This window comes from Pleurodeles waltl, chromosome 3_1 (assembly GCF_031143425.1).
Source record: "Pleurodeles waltl isolate 20211129_DDA chromosome 3_1, aPleWal1.hap1.20221129, whole genome shotgun sequence".
Classification (NCBI taxonomy): domain Eukaryota; kingdom Metazoa; phylum Chordata; class Amphibia; order Caudata; family Salamandridae; genus Pleurodeles; species Pleurodeles waltl.
The window spans coordinates 1949893551-1949917364 of record NC_090440.1 but is presented as its reverse complement, the minus strand read 5'-3'; the positions used below and the strand labels follow the sequence as shown (position 1 = coordinate 1949917364).

The 23814-nt window shown below is 45.9% G+C and overlaps 1 protein-coding gene across 2 annotated transcripts in view; it reads left to right on the top strand.

The window, feature by feature from the left end:
* EFCAB5 (EF-hand calcium binding domain 5) overlaps positions 1-23389 on the top strand; it is a 207129-nt gene extending 183740 nt beyond the window's left edge. The window contains exons 19-21 of one of the 2 annotated variants that reach the window (XM_069226262.1): positions 13721-13950; positions 20811-20907; positions 23014-23389. In XM_069226262.1, the coding sequence (XP_069082363.1) occupies positions 13721-13950; positions 20811-20907; positions 23014-23237 (551 nt within the window). In that variant the 3' untranslated portion in view covers positions 23238-23389. The remainder of the gene's footprint in view (positions 1-13720; positions 13951-20810; positions 20908-23013) is intronic. The other variant, XM_069226263.1, reaches the window with a different exon arrangement.
* Positions 23390-23814: the final 425 nt, after the last annotated feature.

Here is a 23814-nt window from a genome sequence, read left to right as displayed (position 1 = left end):
ACAATATTTTAAGTGTGCCCACCCTGGAGAGGATTAGATTACTGATCTCCATCATAGCGGTGTCCACCGTTGACAAATATGCCTGAACCCTGTACCCACCATCCTTTGATGTGTGCTGTGTTGGCATGCTGCCATTTTCTCATTAACTTACAAAAGCAAAACAAACTCACCCCTCTCCCTTCCTCCCCTCTATCCCAGCTCCCACCCCATATTTCCCAAACTAGAAGTACCTGTCATGTCGTGGCTTGGCACCTAGCCAACCGGGCTAAACTGTAATTTGTAGCACTCCCTGCACCAAATCCTCCCTCCCCAATATCAATGAGCCCCCACCGAACAATAAGTTTGGTCATCTACATGTTGCACCCTACCTGCCCCCCTAAGACCCCATTTACATACATACTTAATTGCAGGTGACCATCTGCTGAACAATCAGTCTTTCTGCTGTGTGGTCGACAGCGACCTCTGTGCTGTGAAGTCCCGGGACTCGCTGGAGATGTGGCCATGTCTTTCCCTTCTCTGACCACCCATTGTTCCATTGAGCAGGTATGCCACCCCCTTCACTGCGTCCGCTGTCGCAGCGCCATGTGCCATTCCCTTCCTGACATCTTGGTACCTTCATTTTGCATAGAGGACTGAGAGGGCAGCGTCCTGGGTGGTCATTCCTCAATCCAATTCTAAACTGCCTCTGGTTTATCGAAGAAAAGGGATTTTTCTTGATAGATAACTTTTAGGCGGGCCAGAAATAAGACCATGTAGGTGAGCCCCATTGCTCTCAGTTTAGTTTTAGACTCCAGGAAAGATCGTCGTTACTGTTGTACCTTCAAGGTGTAATCTGGAAAAATCATTACTGTGGTAGATTGAAATTTCTGGGGCTCTGCTTGTCTCGCTGCCTTGAGGACTCCATCCCTGTCCACATAGTTGAGAAGCCGTACTATAAACGATCATGGTGGGGCACCCACCGGGGGCTTAGCTGTCAGTGCTCCATGGGCACGTTCCATAATAAAGCACGTTGAGACGTCGTCACTGGAGACCCAGCTCAGTAGCCAGTCCCACATGAATTTAGTAGACTTATAGCCTTCTGCACCTTTGGGGATTGCCATCATTCGTAGGTTGTTCCTTCTGGACCAGCCCTCTGCATCTTCTGCCTTAGCCTCGAGTTGATTCACCAAACATTATAGCTTTGGCAGGCGTTCCTCTTGAGATTTGACTGTGTCTTCCGTTTCTGAGAGGTGTCCTTCAGCTTCTGTAACTCTGTGCGTGGTGTTGCTCAGATCTTGTCTGATGAGGACCAAATCCACCTTAAGTTCCCCCATTTTGCCCTTCATGGTAACCTTCAAATTGTTAATTGCCTGCAGTATAGCCGCTGTCTGGGTGGTATCTTGAACTAGGGAGTCCCTCCAACTGCTCCTGCGCCGCTCCCGGGGACATTGTGCTTAGCATATTTATATATTTTTTGTTGTTGCACTGGCATACCCACTGCTTTATCCCGTAGCATCATGGCTGCAGATGTGGCACAGGGCCACCACTGAGCCTGTCTGTTTCTCTGCGGCCCCACCAAAGAGGTTCCCGGCCGTACACAAGCGAACCCCTCTCTAGCATCACCAACACAACATATTCCCTTGGGGAGCAACCCCCCCGGTGTAGAGATATTCTGCAGGCACCCACTAAAGATTCCCAAAGGAGTCCAGCTATCCGGGTGTTGAGCGGCCCGTCAGCGCCCTGCGTCTAGGGAGTGGTAGATGGGGGTTTTGTCTTGTATCGTACTGTTCCATGTGGTGCAGTGAGGTCATTGTTCATACAAGGGGGTCCCTCCCCGCCACTCCGTGGCCTGCACTCACCCATGTGCGTTATGTTGCCAGGGAAGTCTTTGAGGAGGATCTCAGTGATAGGCCCTAAATGAACGTCTTACCTTTGTTAGGGGAGCCCCGGGCACTGCTGCTGTATCAGACTTCTCATCACCTCCTCTCCTGGTTTCAGATTTCTTTGGGTTTGTGGCCCCAGGGCCCTGCAAATCGTCCAGAGGTGGGGGTGAAGGGGCCCTCCCCACCTGATCCAAGGAGAGGATACCCGTAGCCCAGTGCAGCTGTGTCACTCTGACTCACCTGTGTTAGGCCGTGGGTACGGGTGCTTTCTCTGCAGCAGCCCGCACAGTCTTGTCAGGCTCCAATTGTACTCCCCTGTGTCAGCCACTCCTACTCAGGCCTGTTGGCCCACTCCTCTCCTGTATCCACTGGTGCATCCCTGTGCTGCCACACTCTGCACCCTGTCCTTCACCACTGCTGCGCACGGGGCCCTCAGTGTATTAGCAGATCAGGGCCTGCTCGAAGCAGCCAGCACACACCTCCACAGCCCTCCAGCAACCCACGGGGCGATGTCCTCATCCAGCCCAATTTATGGGCAGGGTCTTCAGGCCGCCACACCGGTCTGATGTCCAGGCCTGCCTTGCCTGAACATGTGCGCTGGAGGCTACAAACAGCCCACTCCCGTTTCAGAGAGGCCCCGCTCCTGTTGCTCGGGGGGTGCTGTGGGCCCCAGCTTCCTCCTTGTAGTGGCCTACTAGGTCTCTCCGCCTCCGGCCCGATTGCTTTCCACTGTGCTCTCCGGCATCCCTCAAAGTGGCACCGCCACCTTGGCAGAGGTCGGGACCACTGCTCCCCACGCTGCCACCGGGTTCCACTCGCGCCCAGCGGTCCTTCCCACCTCAGTATCCAGCAATCAGCTCTTTAACACTGTGGGGTGAGGCCGGCCTCACCGCTGCTGTCCTCGGCCAGCAGTAAGCCTGGGTATGGGCGGTGATCGGCGGTCCCAGTGCTTCGTCGAAGTCAGACAGATTTCAAGAATTTGTTGTCAGCGCATATATGCGGATAATTGGGCGGATGATGGGGGATTAGGGTGTTAAGAGTCCAGAGCTTTACTAGGCTGTGGCCATCTTGATTAGTGTCAAATCACACCGCCCCTGCATGCAGATTCTAGATGTTGGTACATAGCTCACTGTCAGTAGTAAAGGGATTGCAATTTAGGAATTGCGAGTTATAAAAGTATCTCTGTGTCAAAAGCAGTAACCTACTTACCCATTTATATAATATAACAATATGTAATCTGCATGTTACACACTGTGCTTTGGAGGCGACACATTAACCCTTTATTCTACTTGGAGTCAAGCCTGTGATTAGACAATACGCAGATCTGTCCAGCAAGTGCATTATTCACCAGTTATATTACCATTATTATGATTTCCTGCAATTTGCTGGTTTTACAAAGGTCACTGAAGCAGGTGCCTTAGCACCATAAGATTCTTTTTTGCTCAATATCTGTTTATTAGATTTTCAACCATTGGTACAATAACATAGAAGAAAACTGCACAGTATAGGTGCCGGTTTTGAGGCCCGCTTGATACATATGTGCACATTACATTGTTCAACAGTTGCAACATTCAGAAAAGGTATGACAAGCTATGCAGATGGCGGCCAAAGAGGCCTACGGTAAGGAGATATTTTGAGGGAAAGTGCTAGGGAACGCCACGGGGTTAGCATGCAGAGATAATAAAAAGGATCTCCGTGTCTGTGCCGACTGACATGGAAACATAAGGACAGGGCCCGCTAAACAATGTGTCCCCTCCCCTGATGGTGTTCCAGAGATGCGAGGGAGTGACTGAGGGAGAGCGATTGGGCTCTGCCCAGAAAGACCCAAACATGGAGACCAAAAGGCCAACAGTAGGATGAAACAAAGTAAAACGAAAGGAAAGGGGAACCTCCAGCTGAGAGGGGGGAATGGTGCCTGCAAGTGTTAAAGGCCCGTGGGGGGAAGAGCGGACAACAGGTAGGAGAGGGGACCTTAGTGGGGGAGTACCACCCGACAATCGCTGCCCAACAGTGTTGGGGGTGCCATTGTGCTGCCATGGATATTCATCAGTCAAACAGGTGATGGGCTCGGGGTATTGGTGGCCAGAAACAGAGGTATTCCGTTCAAAACATATAGTCGATCAAGGATTGCTAGAGAAGTGTACATTTCTTTCAGAGAATGAAATGTAGTGCGACATTTGTTCCGTGGCTGGGACGTGCCATAGCCATGTAAACCGAGCCGCGACAGAAGGGGCAGCTGTGGTTTTCCAGGCTAGGGCTAATAGTTGCTTTGCTGCACCTGTCATATGGTGGACAAGATTCCAGTCCACATTGGTCGCTGCTGTTAGCGTCACCTGGAATATTCCCAGGATGATTGCCCAATAGTCTGCTGGTATGGTGTATCCCAGTGTGTTTTAAATATGGCCCAGGATTTCCTTCCAGAAAATAGTGATGGGTTGCACGACCACCATATATATTGGAAGTCAACAACTGCCGTACTGCATCTCCAACAGATGGCGGCGGTCGCAGGCAACATGGATTGTAGGTGCGCAGGGGTGTCGTACCACTGTATCATGAGCTCATATGCTATTTCTTGCTGAGTAATAACCATAACGATACTTTAAAGTGCTGTCTTTGCACCCAATCAAGCCAGAACAGATTTACTGTCACGTTTGCCCTTGTTACCAATTTCTTTGTTGCAGAATTTTTGAAAAATAAATGTATAGATTGACTGTCAGGCACTGTTTTTTATGACTCCACCCCTCATGACTCTACCCCTTTTCTGCTGCCGCATTTTTCCCTTCAGTTTTATTGCCTCTAGGGAGTGGATGAGTGCTTCTTTGTCAAATAGTTATTTAGTGGTTATTAATCTATGAGCTCCCAGAACGGATGGTGTGTTGTCATTCTGAGACCATTATTATACCATAATATTTTATTGAAACTTGTTTTTGCATAGATTGAGGATTTTGCTGCATTTGTTGATTAAATCGTTGGTGGGGGTCATCAGAATTAGGGCAGGCTATGCTTTCCGATCATGAGTAGATGCAAAGACACCTAATGGCAGTGCTTCTCTCAGGACGCCTTATAATGTGACCCACTGGGGCTCGAGGGTTGCATAGTGCAAGTTATCTTTGAACGGCTTGAGACTCTCTTAAGGCGCCCTTATATTACTAGAAGTTAGGAAATCTAGCGTCAAACCTAGGTGACTGTACTTTCAAAGCAAACGTTTTGGGTGTTTCTCCATTCCAGAGAAAGAAGGATGATGCCCATTGAGGTTACGTAAGAACGAGATAAGAAAGAATTTGGGAGCACGTAACTGGAATGTAGTGTCTTGGGAGTGACTATCATTTTTATTGTGTCCAGTCACCCCCACCCGGACAGGTTGGGTAGGGACTATGGCGTTACTCTCTTCTTGTGTTGGAAATAGTGGCCAACTCTCCTGCAAACAGGTTTCCTTAATATGTTGCATGGGATGGGCTTCATCTTAATTTTCACTCTTTTGAGTGTTCAAAGCAGATTTTAGTCAGGGAAGAGGCTCTGATTTATCTTCGTTTAGTTCACATCCTGACATGGTGCAAACATGTCCATTTCCTGAAGTAAATTGGGTATAGAATTCTGAGGGTTGTTCAAAATATCCGATTTTTGTTTTCGTTTTTCCTATTCTTTCAAGAAAGTGTGGCATAGAGAGAAAAATGAGTAAGTGGAACATGGGAGCATCCCTCATGTGCCATTATAGAGGTTGACTTTTGAATATGTGACTCCATATATCGGGATAATGTTTTGCATAAAGGGGGACTGCACGTATGGATATGCCCATAGCAACTTCTCGTGGGCTGAGCACTTTCCTTGGAGACGTATGGCTGGATTCTATGCTCATAAAAACCGAGAGAAGACTAGTTTATTGCCCTTACTTAGAAGAAGCTGCCCCCCATAGATACAATTGACATAACGTACACACAGCATACGACTGACTGGGAGTCTTTAGGTAAACGTTGTGCTGCAGCCAGTGGTCTCATGGAAACTAGCACGACTGAAACTGTTTACAACCTGTTTTACAACCATCCCTGACATGTCCCATTAATTTTACCCTGCATTACCCACTCTGGCCTCTTCAGGTGCCAAGTTCTCTTCATTTAGAAAGGAAAGGAAGAGAGACTAAGGGGCACATTTATGGAAAGTGGCGTTGGAACAACTGCAAATCCACTTTCCCTGCCCCCTTAGGAACGCCTACCACCACCATGTGTGCGCCATTTGCATATGGTGCACAATGGCGCAGGGTCGGGGGCAATAGCGTCATTTCTCATGACGCTATTGATGTACTCTGCAGGAGTAGCGCCGAAATATTGGTGCTACTTCTGCAGAGTACATAGGACCGGCCCCATTCTAAAGAATGGAAGCCGCTTTTAATGCTGCTCTTGAGCAGGCGTTGAAAGTGCCATAAAAAATGGCGCAAGGAAATCTCATAGATTTCCTTACGCTATTTTTCCAGCTCCCCTAACGGGGGAACGCCCCCTTTGCATACATTATGCCTGGCTCAGGCATAATGTAGCGTAAAGGGTTACAGAGTGGCGCAATGCATGCATTGCGCTACTCTGTAAATACGGTGTATGGATTTCGGCCTCGTTGGGCCACATTAACGTAAAAAATAATGACGTTAATGTGACGCAAGGTGGCCCTAGGGCATTATAAATATGCCCCTTAAAGTTCCAGACACAGAGTAATGGTAAGGGAAAGGGAACACAGTGAAAGTAGAGACAGGTTGAGGTAAAGAGAGGGCAAGCTGAAGGGAATTTAACAGGCTGAAGAGCTAGCAAGTGGAGATAGGAAAATGGGGTAGCTAAAGAGAGGCAATAACGGAGAGGGAGAATTAGGGAGATAAGTAAGAAAAAAAGGGAAATGATGGAAAGGAAGTGAGCGATTGAGTCAGGCGGAGATTGGAGGTGACCTGCAAGTCTTTATGCGGTGTTAACGGTATGCTTTCAAATGCACCGTTTTACATTAATTATCTAAATATCTCCGTGGGAGAGACCCAGATTATCCCGTAAATTGGTCTTTGAAATCCTGTCACTTTCTATCCGATAACACTTTCAAAGTTCTCTAAAAATGCGCGGAGTACCATTTATTTTTCAAGACATCCCTGATCCTAAGAGGGGCCGAGGAGCATGAGACATTTACTGGCCGCATAAATGCGGAACTCAGTGTGAAATATTTGCCAGGTTCTGTAAATACCTTTCAAACTAAGAAATGAGGCATAACGTGGAATTCGGTGACTATTTCTCTGAATGCTGCATTTCCGGGCAAGCCTTATGATTTTCCCTTTCTCCTGTGAACTTCAGCGGGTTTTACCTGCTGAAATTGACCTGGGGAAAGGTGAGAGGCTGCAGGGGTAACACAACCGGCAATAATTGGGTGTGGTGAACTCATTACATGGAATTTCGACCTCTAAGCAACAAGTGAGACAGATGGACATGGATTTGAATTTTATGACCCTCTATATTTGGACTTACAAGGGTTGGATTCCTTAAGCGGCACTAAAGAATCAACTTTTGACCAATGTTAGAAACCTACCACTGCCCCTTGCTGAATCTCAACATCACCCCCTTAGGCCACTGGCTGTGATATACCCCTGTGAGGTAACTTACTAAAGCTCATATTGTCAAGAGTGATGCAAGATCACAACGGCACTCCATGGCAAAAGCAGGATCCCTTGCCTACAGCTCATTTATTTTTTGAGTGAAAATTGATGGCAGGAGTTTATTTTATTGATGCACTGGAATTTCAGCAATTCTGTGCTGTGGTCAGTGCAAGTTAATTAGCCAGGAAACGACTAATCTCTTCTGCCAAAGAAACTATCAGTCTTCTTTAAAATGTGCCTAGTTTTCTGTTGAAAAAGGGGAAACGCCGATGATGGGGAAGAGGTAGCCCATATTTATATTTTTTGCTCATCCTTTGAATTAATTCCTTGGACATGAAACATGGTGACTAACTTGCTTCAAATCAACTTCTCATGCGGTATGTAGTTTAATTTCCACAGGTTTGCAATGAGCAGCCATTGCTGCCTTAATCTGCATAGTTTTCACAGGCAGGGCAGATATAATCAAACAGGAAAGCAGATATCCTCACAGTCACATGTTGACAAGCATGAGAGAATGGACAGGCCCACGAGTATTGCTATGCACGTTCAGGCATAGATGCAGACAAAGACACACGTAAGAGCAGGCAGAAGTAGGAACAGATACAGTCATATAACCACAGACATATCCCCAAGCATGACCAAGAATTGTATTAATGCGGTAGCATCTGTAGCGCCTCACACCAGTGACAAAGCACCAATGCACTTCTGGCTTGACAAGTAAGAGGCTATTCCATTCATTGCTCTTGCGTGGTAGAGTTTGCATCACTGTCTATAAGCAGGACACAACTTCAGACTTACATGCGTTTCTTATCCTTTGCTGACAGGAGATACATTGTGGTGCTCCCTTCTTGGGGATTTCCCAGCTCCGCTAAGTACAGGATGTGCAGAAACAGTGATGCTGCTGTAGTCGCTCTCAGCAGTCTTCATTCATAGGTCATACTCAATAGAGAAGATAACCTACTGATGATATACTCCCTCAGACTGTGCAGCATTCAACAAGGTGACAATGATGGAGGTTGGACATCCTCTCTTGCTACCCGCATTCTCTTCTCCTATTGCCCTACTAAGCTCTTGTGTTGTACAGAGACTCGTCAGATCCACCCTAGTAAGTGCAGATGATCTGTCAAACTCATGGCATAAATAAGGCAACTTTAATGTCTTCATTAATAACTGACCAACTCTGGACAAAAGCAAAACCTGGTCAATTCACAGGTTAGTCTGTAGCAGATTCACTGAAGTTGTACCTAAAAACAGAACCTTTTAATTAATCCCAGTGTTATCCAATGCATTTCCATCTGCAGCAGCTGTGCCACCTATCAAACTATCTTTGCGATCCATAGGTTTATGCCAATATTTAAAAGATGTCTCTTATTGCCACAATTGTTGGGAACTAGAACACTTTTCTTTGTACTACACTCCTACTGCCGGACAACAGATTAAAAATCGAATTTTTGCTACTACTTCTTCCTAATACATGTCTTCCCTGAGGACAGCGTTCAAAATTTTTAGCTAGAACATCTTTCTATTTTCACATATGATACGGACAAGTGGCATCCGCAAGACTTCAAAGTTATAAGTGTTGCTGTGAGTTAGAACCTTCCGCCTGGAATCTGGGTGTCGGGCAGTTCAACAGGAGACCTGTCCTCATACGGTGCAGTCACGTGGATTGAGCAAAGACAGAGTGGGTTCACAGTTTAGAGGGGACATCAGTAGAAAATATGCTGCATCAGTGTGTAGCATGATCACAGATGGCAAGAAGAGTTGCAAACTGATCACTGAAATCCAGGCATCGTGTCTTCAGCAGGAGATGTGTCCATATACACTGGACTCACCCATCGTGAGCATAGAGTGGGACACAGAGAGGGAACGAGAGACCTGTTCCAAGAAAGGAAAGCATGGCTAATTTGCATTACAATTGATGGTATTACTTTGATTTTGAAAATGTGGTCTGCAGTGTGGGTATTGGGCAGGTGATCACTGGACCTCTAGTTAGGCTACACTCTTTCATAGTGAGCACAGGCACAGTGTGGCATTAAGAAGGCAGGCAGGGCAGCAGCAAGTAACAAAGGCAGCACATTATTGTGGCGCCAAAGCTATGGGGGGGATCACTGTGAGTTGGAAAAGACAGCCTGCAACAAGGTATTGGATAGTTCAGTAGGTTAAGAAACCTCTTACACAACTTTTATTATAACAAAGATGGCAGGTTAGATATAGGGACAATGGTTCCTAGAAATTACTGGGCTTATTGAGTTAATCTTAGGTCTGGCTTCAGCTGTCTTCAGGACCAATGGCTACCAGTTCTTTAAAGTATACAAAGAGTGGAGATTGGCTTCCCATAGAGGAGGATTTATTTGACCTTATGCTATTGACAGGTTGATGTAACTTTCCCACTTTCACTTGCATTGATATGCATGAGGGTCTATTTTACATCTCAAAAGTACACTAAAGCATAACACATGATATTCTTTATCTCATTCAGTATTATATAAAGAAAGCAATCCATTTCTGTTTTTTTCACCTCAGCAGGCGTTTTTAATATTCAAGTCAGGAACCATGTGTGAGTAACACACACACGTACACCTATACATTTACCCACCAAAATGCGTTCATAAGGGCATATATCCAGCTGCTTAAACCAAAACAAGTGATGACAATGGAAATAGGTCTGGCTTTAATGTGGTTACGTCAGTTAGCAAAGCCATGTACAACTGTAGTTTGTGTGCATTAGCACATTACAGTCAGACCTATTGGCTTTGTTAATGCATATTGAGTAAGTGAGCTGTTACTAATTCCTACAGTCATCTGCAATTAGAGCAGTTTCAAAGATTTGCTGAAGTAGGCTTGTCTTTCAGGACGTTATAAATTGGGTAGCGGGGCCACGCATGCCACACTTCTTTTACCCCTTACCCCCACTCCCTCACCCCCCACCGCTGCATTGCAGGAAGTGTTTGCTTTTCATTCAATTGCTGGATTTGTGCGTTTGTCCACGGTCATCGATAGTTGTTATTCTGAGGACAAGGTTGGCCTTTGCTTATAGGCTGAGTTACCTGTGAGCTCAATCCGCATAGGTTGGTTGGGAAAACTAGTAATGTTCATGATTGGTCACCCATGTCTCCTGCCTGTATGTTTATGTTGTGACAAGCATCCAGTCTCACCTTCTGTTCGATGAAATGTATTGTTCTAAGGGAATCATTGGGTTTATTAAAATGTTCCGAGGTTTCATTAGTTCTTTGCTGTTGGGAAATAAGTGCAGCCGCAGTCTTTACACTTCAGGTTGGTCCTCACCCACCGCCATTAGGGCTCGCGGCCCAAGTGACGGAAGGTTTGCCCCAAAGATGGTGGCTCTGGCAAGTGTACAGCCGACGTTTACCGTTCTATTGATAGCGACCAGTCGTGAGGGCGGGTAGATTTGGTCTCTGAAGTCTCATTGCAGATTCAGTTTATTTACTCTGAAAATGTAAAGTTCTGGAATAAGCTGGCGGCCATCTGTGGAAAAGAGGAAGTCATTTGTGGGGTCTTGTATCATCAGGCCACCAGCCTTTATTTGCATTAATGTCACGTCTCACGAAAGGGGGCACGGAAGTAGTTTCAAGTAAACAAAAGCAAACTCGGCAGATCTAAAAGAAGTAAATGCATAAACGGTGTAATCCACAGATGGAAAAAATTAGCCTTTCTTAAACGGAAGAAAAGTCACAATTTCGGCAGGGATTGAAGTGGATTAGACTGCAGTTTATGAGCCTTCAGTGTGACAGGCACCCCCACAGGGTGAACTGCTAAATGGGTGCAACCAAGAACCATTGAGGAGTATATGGCTTTGGCACGCAAAGCAATTTGGATGGTTTGCGCTCACATCCACAGATGGAAATAATTAAGACTTCAGCAAAGGAATGCCACTTGTCAGAAATATGGAAGGATTTGAGAACATCAGGACAAAAACCCAGAAGAAACCGTAATAAGAGGATCAGTTTAGTTTGCAAATGCTGATTTCTGAGATATACAGAACTCTCTAGGCCGAGGCAGCCGTTTTGATTCAGAGCCAACCGCTGGTGATCAATAGGAGTGACTACAATTCGTTGGCTGCAACACGCTGGACACCGGGTTCTTTCATTACATGGAAGGCTTGTGTCCATCACCTCTGTGTGTCTCACGAGGAGAAATGGGAAAAGAGGTTTCATGGGATCTTTTTTTATAAAGCATTGAAGGTTTGAGGTATTTCTAGCCTGCAAAATGAAAATGGCTCATTGAGTGTAGTGCAGGACAAGACCCACCAGGAGCCATAGGTTTTTATTTATTACTTCTGTTGCTTTGAAAGTCTTACCGCTATCAGCACTGTAGATACCTCTGTCCAATATATGCATAAGGTTGTGAACCAATGCAAGAACTGCTGTACCTAAAATATGTTAATGATACCAAGGTCTAGATCTCATTCCAAAAGAGCCTGGAAAGTCATACCGGCTAACTGGCCAAAGTTGCCAACTTGAAATTATACAGGCATAATTCAATTTAAGCGAGAGGAAAGTGTTCACAGTGAGGTCAGACAGTCATTGGAGAATGGGTCATGGGAAAAATGAACTGTCAGTAATTAACATAACATCTAATACTGCAGACTCAAGTTCGCTAGTTGAGGTCCTTTTTGACCACAGTCTTGAGTGTTCAATTAGCCACCATGGGGATTTCAGGGTTTTTCTAGATGCGGACAGTTACAGGTTTACATCTGTCCTGACCCTTCCTGAAATCATCCGGAGGTTGTGTTGATATATTTTCCTCCTGAGAACACCTAAAATGTAAATGTTCCTATGAATTTTGTAAGACAGTTCCAACCTATTTACAGTGCAGCAGCTGGGATACTTGCAACCTACATGCAATTCATAAAGGTCTGCAATGCTGTACATGGCACGGGGCCTAAAAACATACAGATCTACTTGTTTGGCGAAGGATCTAATGTCTACAACCTCAGATCGAGACGGTTCGCACCTAATCAAGCTACCTCACACTGGGTGGCAGAGCATTCAGTAGTGCGGCACCCGGGCTATGTAACCTAATAGTTACAGGCTGGAGAGACTGTCAGATTCACAATAACAGTGTTTGTACCTTTTTAAAGTGGGGAAGCAGGTGAAGTGCCCCACCAATTCGCAAAAAATAAAATTAAAAAACAAAACCCTCTCCCTCCAAAATCCCAAAGTAAATCACCCCTCAGTCCTAAAGCCCAAATAACACTACACTTGCATGCACTACCAATGTACATACATTATACACATATGCATTACACAAACATTATACATTTAAAAAAAAGGCACTTACCCACGGGCTGCGCATCCTCCTCCGTGTGCTTCTGCGCTCCGACAGAGGAAGAGCTCCCCTAACCAATCCAGACTCTGCTCTCATGCTGTTAACCAACATGAAAGAAGCACCTGGTTTAGAGGGAGCATCCTGGCTGAACGCTCCTTCAGGCCCTGCAGGCTGTGTCTGGTCTCCATCCAGCTGTCTTAGGCAGCTGAATGGAGAGCTTCAAAGTGCGCATCTCAAAGCAGCCGGCCAAAGAGGCATGCACACTTTGAAGCGTCCCTGCCAGGCACTGCTCCAGTCCTCTGCTGCTGGCAGCAGAGAACACGCCCAGCATGTTTCTGGGCTAGTGCGTGCTGCGGGGAAAAAAATAAAATGGCAATGAAATCTTTTCAATGCCATTCTATTTTTTTCCTGCACAGCTCGCAGCGGGTGGGTTGCAACGCTCCCTCACCCTCGATAGGAAACCGCCACTGGTAACACAGACACATATTCAGTGTGAACCAGTATCAACATGTAGTAATAACAGAGCTATGCACAGGTGCACAACTTCAACTTATTCTTTTTGCAAAGGGCAAACATGATGAGGATCAATTACAGAAAAGAGTGAGCAACGGGTGTGTGAAGCAAAATAAGCATTCAATAAAATAAGAGTTAGACTCATGGATAAGTGAAGTACAGAGCACACTGACCTGGCACAGGGAGCGCAGCTCATAATGAGTACAAGGCAACAGGCAGTAGAGCACGTCTCGAAATGAGAAAGAGGCCGCAGGAAGCAGGGTAAAGAGCATAGCAAGGGTGCCTGCAGGTGCTCCCTAAGACAGAGCATACTCAACATAGAGTGTACTGAACATTGAGAGTACAGGGCATGGTAATAAAAAATAAACATTTCAGTGTTTTTTAAAGTACAGTGCACAGTGGAGGTGCATGGGTTCCCTAACGTGTGCATTTATCCCCACAGAGGCTGAGCGCACTGGAGAGGAGAGCCGCATGGGGGTCCTCTTCCACCGGTTCATGCTGCAGGACCTGCGGGAGTGTGTGCAGAAGCTCGACCACCAGTCTTTTGCTGAACTCAAGAGCTACAAGGAGCCACCCACCTTGATCCATAACATCCTACGGGCTGTGCTTCTCCTTTTCCACCCTGAGCTAGCTGCCTCAGAGGAAGTGGAGAGCTGGAACCAGTGCAAGCTGGTGAGATGGGGTGTGGGTGTCAGGGGAGACTGGGGCAAATGCATGCTGGTGAGGAGGGTGGAGGTGTAGAACTACAGCCAGTGCAAGCTGAAGAGCTGGGATGTGAATAAAGTGTGCAGCTGGAGCCAGTATAAGACACTGGGATGAGCTGTGGCTGGATGGGGGAACTGGGGCAGGTACACAATGGTGAAGCGGAATGTGGGTGAAGGTGGCTGAGTGGAGTGTGACTGAGGGTGGAGAAATAAAGCCAGTGCAAGCTAGTGAGATGGGGTGTGGGTGTGAAGTGAGAGAGGAACTGCAGCCAATGCGAACCAGCAAGACAGGATGTGACTGTAGGTTAGCTGAGTGCAGCATTTGATGTACTCTGCAATAGGACATGTGGGAGAGTTTCTGAGAGAAGTAGTGAAATGAGGTTCAATGAACAGCTTTGAAGATTAGGTTGAAGAGTCTGTAGATAGCCCGATGTTTTGCAGTTAGCCAGATGGTGTGGTTGCCACAGAGGAAATTAATTAATGGTTGAAGAGTTTAAAGAAAGTTCAGGTGATAAAGTTTAGAGTTTTCTTGAGGGCACAGAAGACATATGTGCAGGCCAAGGAGAAGGCTTGTGCACAGGACATGATATTGATGGATTTTCCCATCATCCATCAACACAGGAAGTGACATTACCCTTCTCCCCTCCCAGGACCTAATTAATGGCTGCCACAGCCGAGTCTCACCAGTGGGTGCACCACTGACGCACAAAAGTCAAGCCTGCCGGCATCTTGGTTCCCTTCCTACCCAGAACTAGCCTGCTGTGCTCCTCTGTGCTCTTAACCCCAGCTGCCACTTGCCGCACTGCTGCCACACTGTACCACACAACTCAAAAAGAGCATTCACATGCGCCTCCTGCAAGTTCTCATGTACTCACCCACACGCTACAGCAACAACACCCCCATCAACAGCATCCCTCGTAGATTACAATCACAAACCAGGAACCCACTCACGCTCACACAGACCAAACACCACTCAGCAACATGCCGCACTCGCATGCATGCTTCTCAACACCCACTCACTCACCAAACATGCCACAGAGATACTTCATGACCACACTCCATATCTGCTCTTTCTCACGGAAACATGGCTAAACCGATCCTTGGCACCAAACATCGCTACAGCCATCCCCACTGGATTGACAGTCAAGACCATCAGCACAAGCCTGGAGGTGGAGTCACCATCATATTTAAAGATACCATCATCTGCACCACCTATGCGGACACATTCAAGCTACACACCACACACAACTTCTCCCTGGGCAGAAACCTCATATATAAACCACCAGGACCCATACCAATTTAGTTAGCATGAATGACAGACTGTGTTTCACTCCTCACGCAAACGCCTTCATCCTCCTTGGAGACCTTAACTTTCGCCTAGAAGATTGCACAGACCTAAACTGTACAGCCCTTCTAGGAAAACCTCAGAAACCTACTGGGCCTGATTTTCTCCTCCATCAGCAACATCACGGTTGTCAAGCCAGCAACTATAACAACAACATAGCATGCCCTTGGTAGTTTCAGCATACCCACCCCGCACTATCATAGATCTACAGGCACCGGAACATCCCTGTGCAGCCGGAAAAGCATCTCAGAAGAGGAGTGAACTTCCACCCTCTCCAAAAACACAACCAGCTTGCTGTAATCCATCAAGAACCTCAACAGCTGAATCACCACATGCGCCAACACCCTGAACCCTTTAAACGCAATCCATTAGCAAGAGCCCAACCACAGGCCACATGGTACATAGGGGAACTCAGGCTCACGAAACACCACTGCTAGGAACTGGAGTGCAAATAAAGAACAAGTCAAGACACTGCAGCTAAACATATCTTCAAATCAACCTAAGACACTACCACCACCAGCTAAGGAACACTACGCACCTGTCTTTTGCAGATCATATCAATACCAGCTCTAACAGCAGCAAGAAAATCTTTGTCATCATTAAAGATTTCACTGCGTGTTCTCGTTAGACCTTTGCAGAATTCTTTGGTAACAAAATTATCTATATATACAGCAACTTCGACTCTCAACCGGACCTTGTCACCATCGCAACTCAACTTCCTTCATGACCCATTAATAAACCCTGAACTCATGGCCCGCCGTCGCCACCATCAAAATCGCTGCTACCATGAATACCATCCATTTGGGGGCTCCATCTGACCCTTGCCCCTTCACCAAAAGACACTTACCAACCATTAGTGCCTTCATCAACTCATCCACATTCCCAGACACCTTGAAACATGCCACTACCAGCACCACGATACCCCTGCTCAAGAAACCACCCGCTGACCCAGACAATCTTTACAACTACCGCCCCATCCTCCTCCCACCTCAGCAACCACCAGCTCCTCAATGCCACCCAGGCTGATTCAGGCCCAACCACAGTACTCTCATTGCTGCAACAGATGACATTCACATGATCCTTGAGAGAAGAGACATAGCAGCCCTCATTCTCCTGGATGTCCCTGCAGCATTTGACACTGTTTTGCACCCCATCCTTATCAGGTGCGTGCATGAGATTGACATCCAAGGGTCTGCCCTCTGTTGGATCTGCTCCTTATTAATTGATAGAACACAAGCTGTCAGCCTGGCACCTTAATCCTCAGAAGCCTGCAAACTCATCTATAGGATGCCTTATTGTTCATTGCTCAGCCCCCCCTCTTCAACACATACATGATCCCTCTGGCCAACGTCATCCACACACAATACTTCAATATCCTCTTCTATGCCAACAACACCCAAATCACACTCTCCCCCTTGGACAAAACCCCCAACACAAAAAATAAGTTCACTGTCTGTATGACCAAACTCGATAACTGGATGAAAGCAAACTGTCACAAGCTCAATACAGACAAGACAGAAGTAGAGTTCTTCATGTAAAAACACCTCACCATCGACTTCCAACTGGTGTCTAGCCAAACTCTGACCCACACCCAGAACCACTGGCAGGTACCTTGGAATAATCATTGACGTAAACTAGACGTGACGCACAAGTCAACACTGTCACAACATCCTGCTTAAACACCCTGAAGATGCTGAGTAAGATCTTCGACTGGCTCCCAAGCAACATTAGAAAACCTGTCACTCACACCCTAGTCACCAGCAAGTTGGACTACAGGATCACCCTCTAGGCCAGAATCACAATGCAACTTATTAGAAGACTAGAAAGCATTTAGAACTCAACAGCCAGACTCTTTCTCAACCTCCCACACAGAACTCACATCATACCACATCTCAGAAAACTCCACGGACTCCCAATACACAAACACGCTCAATTCAAGATCCTCACACATGCATGTGAAGCACTGCATAAAAGGCTCCACCAACCTCAACAGTCATATCTCCTTCCAACAACCACCCAGGCACCTCCGCTCCACCGACCTGCGCGCACACATCCCACTCATAAACAGAGCCAGGTCAGGAAATAGGCATTCCCTTACATCACTCCTAAATTATGGAACAGCCTCCCACTCCACATCAGAGCCTCCTCCTCCCTTCTTGAATTCTTCAAGAAACTGAAGACCTGGCTTTCAATTAGCCAATCTACCACAGGCACGACTAGGCACATACACCTGCTCAACACCAGGAAACCCTTGCAGATGACAGTGCGCTATACAAATAATATAACAAAACATACCATATCTTTACTCGTCCCAGTTGCACACCTCGTGATCCTTTAATTTTGCCACTCTTTCTTCCCTTATTACATATCACAAACTTTGAAGGTAAATGTGCTATCCCATTTACCATATTGGCAATGAGATAGCTTTCAGAAGTGGGATGCAGGATTCATGTTCATAAACAGCTAAATATAAACCCCCAATATCAACCCTCAGGTATGGTGAGGCTGTGGAACAGCACCACTGTTTTCAACTCCTACCAAGGTCTGTCCATTGTTACCAATTTAGCTTCCGTCATCTCAGTTCTCATCTCACTGCCTTGTAGAGAAGCCAGGGCTCTGGACCAATCTGCACTCAATTTTTTTTATTATTTTTTAGCGTTTTGTTTAAAGTTTATTTTTACACAAATTGTCGCTTCCTCTCTCTTTTTTATCAGTCTCTCTGACTTTAGCAGTCTTACGCCTCTTATATCTATCCTCAACACTGGTAAAGTCTGTTTGTGTGCCTTCTCGGTGTTTCACATCCCTTACCCTGCCTAAAACACCTAAGGGTTTCTTACAAAGCAGACAAATATGTCCACTTCTGTATCCCTTTAGACAACTTCCAGGTATAGTTCCTTTTCCTGAAAGGGTATTTTAAACAAAAACCACTAAAAGTTTTCTAAGTACTGAAGAAAATGAGAAATGTTTTCATTTTAGAGACTTCCCTGGGCTACTTCTTTACTTTTCACAGATTATGTTGTCAAAATGAAGCTAGGTTCCCACAAAGTCACAAGGATCAACAAAGAGCTTTAAAAAAGTTTTAAAATATACTTAAAAAGAATCTGAAGATTTTGAAGGGGCACCGCTCATGCCTCCATAGTGACACCTGTTGTGTTGTTGGGGTATCTGGATCATATTTTTAAATATTATCATATCTTCCTTTTGCCATGCCTGGGCCTCATCTCACATATAGATTTCTGTACTTTAATTTCTACGTATATGGTTAGTGAAGGTGGTGTTTCGATAAGAAATCCATGGAGTGATTACACGTAATGGTTATTAGACTGAATGTTGATTTGTGGGACAATACAACAATAAGTTACATATAATTATCTATAGATACACATATACACAGTCCTGTACAATTGAATGTGGTCATGGTCAAACACTGGCTGGAAGGGCATGGGAGTAAAGGTTTAAGAATTAGCGGGTTGCCTTTGTGCGGTCTTGAATTGGCAGAGCTGGGCCTCACAGACAGATTTGAAAATGAGGAGGGAAGAAATAAGATCGTAGCTCAGTCGGGAGGATTTTGCTGCAGCCGGGAGGATCTTAATTTTAATAGGGTGATGAGGAGCTAGCAAATGTCCTACCAACAGACCTAGTGACAGAAAAAAAAGCTGAGCATTAGCAGAGTGTATTATTAATGAGGGCAGAACATTTTATTGGTTTCAATAAATATAGGGGCTGTGGTGTCATGTACTAGTTTGAAGTCGAGGATTAGCAGTTTGTATAGTGGCCTAGTCTAGCATACAGCCAGCCAACCTGAGGTGGTAAGAGAAAGTGTTTGTCTCTCTAAGGAAATTATGGGTGGCAAAATGTAAAACTTTGTAGAAGACAAGAGGGAATATAAAATCTGGGCTTTAGTAGTATTCAGTCCTGTTCATGACTAGAGTTCATTAAGGATTTGTCCAACTAGACTGGAAATTTGAGTGGATCTTCCAAAAATCAAGTAGTTGGAACGTTGCACCGGTGACTATGAAAGTGCTGAAGGATGTCAGCTTCTTACTGAAGTCAGACTTCACAATGAGATTCCTAACAGATGGAGTGTGAAAACCTATGCCAGAGGAAAGGAGAGTGGGGTTAGGGCAAAAGAAATAGGTGAGAAGAACTGGGACTAGATGGTTTCAGTCCTCAATGAGTCCAAATGTCAGGTGAAAGATGAGAAGGAGAAGATCTGTGCTTTACTGTCAAAGAATTGGCAGGAAAGGACAACAATGCTGCCAGGGGAATCATTGCAGAGGGTGAATCTGAACACTAGGACGACGTCTTGGAGGGCAGCTAGTGTTATGGACCGATGGTTGTTGATGTGGAGTATGTGAAGCTTTCTGAAATCAAGAAATGTTGTCCCTACAGCCTGCAATAACACACGAGACGCTCTTGGTACACCAGCTATGAACTCATGCAGTCTGGCCTCTTCCCAGGTAGTTCCACATAGCGACACATAGCCCCCGCTGCTGTCAGTACTGACAACATTTGCCTCAGAGGCATATTCAGGACTGAACTGCTCCCATGCTCAATTTGTTACTGGGATTACGTATGGGGTGCTTGAGAGCTTGATTTACTCCGGCGGTAGTAAAAGTAATGTGAATATCAAATTCTGCTCAAATGTCCTCTTTTTGAATTTGAGGGAATGCTCTGGGAGCTTGACTGGCAAATGACCAGTAAAGGCTGCTATTGCCCAATGCAGGGTAGGCGATGTGCATACTAATTCTCATTCACTGACCTGGTGTTTTTTTTCGGAGTCCCTAAAAATGAGGAATAGGGTGCTTGCAATGTGCATCAAGATTCCCCTGAGAGTGGATTGAATGGTTGGCCCACAGTACTATGGGAAGACATAAAGGAAATTTCTAGGTTAAGCAATGCCCGCTCATCATTTAAAAATGCACAGAAACTGTAGGTGAATCTCAGAGTACTGATTTACGCAGAAAGCACGGCTGCAATGTTTTACATCAACAAACAAGGGGATACTTTCTTCTGAATCTTTTAGTCCTGGGCGAAATAGATGCAAATAACACTTTCAGTAAAGTATCTGACAGAGTGCTCAGCATAGCATGGAAAAGAATAGAGGCTTCAGGATCCGGCTGAGTTACCATAACTCGGAGCCGGGGAGTGGAAAAAGACATCCATTGCTGAGTTTTCTGTAGCTTAACTTTCTACGCTCTTGAAAGAACCAGGGGACCTGCTCGGTGGTATTATCTGTTGCTAGGTCCACTTCTATTACTGAAGGACTAAGAATACTACAATATGGTTGTACACAGAACCTAGGACAATTAATGGGGAGCAGTAAAGGAGTTTTGCACTAGACAGTACTATTAATCAACTTGTCCTGAGACAGCTGCAATTTATCCCATGATGCTCTGTTTAGTTGCCCAGTTATCCCTGGGCAGCTTCCTTCTTTTCGAGGGATGTGCTTAAATATTTCCTTTTTTGTGTTCTCTTTGCAGAAGGTGAACACCAACCTCGTACGTAGGATCACAAGCTTCGACCCAACAGCGAGTACCGTGCACGTTAAGCCAGAGCTTGTCGCCAAGTACATCAAAGGTAAGCAGGAGCTAGGGAGTAATGTTTAAGGTACCGAGTCTAACTTACAGACTGGGGACTGAGGAGCTGCTTCAAGGTTATAGTAGGACACAAGTAGACAATGAACTACTCAAGTGCAGGATAGGTACCAAAACTACATGTACACCAAATCCAAGTTCAGTGGGGCACAGGAGACTCCGCTACGGGGCTGGTGCACAGAGAACACATCCAGGAGCCAGTGGAATCCCAGTGCTCCAGAAGCACAAAAAATCATTAGCAGTTGGCGGCACAAGATCTACAGCCAGAGGGAACAGGGCCAACCTCAAGAAGTCAAAGTCGCAGTACAGCCTACAAGGCCACTGGACAACTTTGAGAGATCAGGACACACAACAACCGGCTGCAGCTGTCATGGGGCACAGTCCATCCCAACCTCAAGAAATTAAGAGGCAAAAAAGCTGCTCCATTGGTGGTGGTTAGCTAGAACCATTTCCATTGGCCAGAGAGCATCACAAGACTAACATCAATGAGGAATCCATTAAATCGATTCCATGTGCCACTTATCAGGTTCTCAAGAGGGCGCGAGACCCAAGCACACCGCCCCCTGTGGGCAGAATATCATGTGAATGGCAAAAGAATGTGGATGGCACCCATTAAGAACATAGAGGCGAGGGCTAAAAAGCAGGTGGCCTCTGCAATGCTCTATTTGGGTGGCTGGTGGATTAATCACCTAATTCAGTTTAAAGCATCACATGCCACATACTACTGTATTTATTAGTGTTTATATATTATTACCCATTTAAATGGTACTAATTTCATTAACCCTAGAGAGAGATAAAATGTTTAAGCGGTCCAGCAAGGTTTTTTATTTTCTGCCATTTATGGCTGGACTTTGTCTTATGCACCCAAACCACACATCTCCCCTACCAGCCAAGTATGAGGTTAGAAAATGGAGAGTGGGCATGAGAAAAAAAAAAACATTCACGTAGCTACTAGCAGCAACACCTGACATGATGTGATGGAAGCACACCTTGGGCTGGCTCTAGGGTGGTGCAACCGGTGCAGCCGCACCTGGCACTGACCTCGGCAAACTACTGTTTTAGAAATAACTTATGGGTTTTTAAGCCCGCCCTGCAGCGTTCCTTGTGTGTCCAGCGGTTTTTAGGCAACAATAAAATTGTCAGCATAACTGCTAGTTAACGTACCTGCTGGCGAAGGATCAGAGCTTTGTCTGGAGGCAGTTTTGACTCATCATAAAGTAGTGCAGAGGGTTAATACGCCTGCTGCAAAGAATATGCACCATGCAGATCACAGAACTGGGTTTTATGTACATAGTTCAGTAGGTTACTGCATTTGTCACAAAGATGCTTTTGTTACTTGCAGTTCATGAGTTACAATCCAGACACAGCACAGAGACCTATAAAAAGCACTTCATGCAAACTGAATGGTATAAGTTAGAACACTGTCCTCCCCCCGTGTTTCTTTATCCTAATGTTGCAAAAAATGGTTTGTTTGAGTAGAAATACGTCCTTATTAGTAAAGCCAACACCAACCACTGTGGTACCTTTTGAGTCCTGAGTCTGTGCTGCCCCAGATCATAAACTCTTAAAATATACTGCTTATTAGTAGGGATAACGCGATTCCTACACCTTGTCATAAGTAACATTACATATAGATTGATTTACACAAGTATGATCGTCTCTGTATAATGTGAGTGTGATGTAAAGTGCTCTGTCCCTCTACACGTGTATGAGTAGTGATATAACACAAATTAAATGAATCAGAGAGAGGCTCTACAGAGAAGCGGCCACTGTTGGAGGGCAGTAGTGAGGGAATCCGTGGAGAATGAGGTCACGGGCGGGGAGGGTGCCAGAAAAGATTGTCGCACCGAAAGCTGGCTCTGTACAGCATTCATCTTTCCCCCACTGTGATTAGGTTATTGTGATACTCTGTACGAGTTATGACTCCTTTCATAATGAAAGTTACTTCACAACTATGGTTGAAACATGCTACACTGCGAATTCCTATCTGTAGTTGCACCATGTCAACTTATGTGTAGCCCTTTACCTGGAAATGCCAAAAAGAAATACAAATACATTATTAAAAGTTTGTTTTCCTGCTTTCTGTTAGGGATCCCCCGGGGAGCGGTCTGGCGGCACGGCTCAATTCCTGCAGAATACCTCTACAACTGGGCCTTCACCTGTCTGTCGCTGCTGGAGCTGAACCCGAGCCTGCCGGAGGCCCAGGAGCCGTCCTCGGCCTCTCTCGTCCAGGAGTCGTCGGCTGCAGCTCTCGCCCAAGAGCCCTCCGCGCAGCCTCTCAGGCACAGCACCACAGCAGTCACAGAGGAATAAGTGCCATCCCGGAGTCCAGCTGCGCGCGGAGGTCACGCTGTCGGAGGCCATCAGGTCACGCACTGTCCCATAAGGCACACCACACACTAGCCTGCTCACTGATACAGTGGCACTCTGTAGGCGGAGTTATGAAATTCGCCATAAATTCACGTAAAGAGATCGTTTTCGCTTTCTTATTTTATTGAGATTTATTTGACAGCGATATATTCTGAAATGAGTCAATCCAAGTAATAACAGTGCGGCGCAGACCCGTTTATAGCAGCACACTTGTGACAATGTCATTTCTAAGCACCTCTCGTCGAGAGCCCCCCTTCACTTAGGAATGAAGTCATACTGCGAGTCTGGGGGCCTGCCTCGATTATTTGAAAGGATTTCATGTCTATTTATCAGGCATTTTTCAGTTCTATTGTCACTGCTTTTTGTTTGAGAACATTCAAACCCCACATCACTGGTTCTCGGAGTCTAAGATCTCCGCAGGTCCGCCAAACACAAAATCTGCCTTTTCAGGGATAATGCAGGAAGGTAATCGTCACAGCGGCCGTGGAGAGAGAAAATCGACCAGTTCTTGATAGGTACA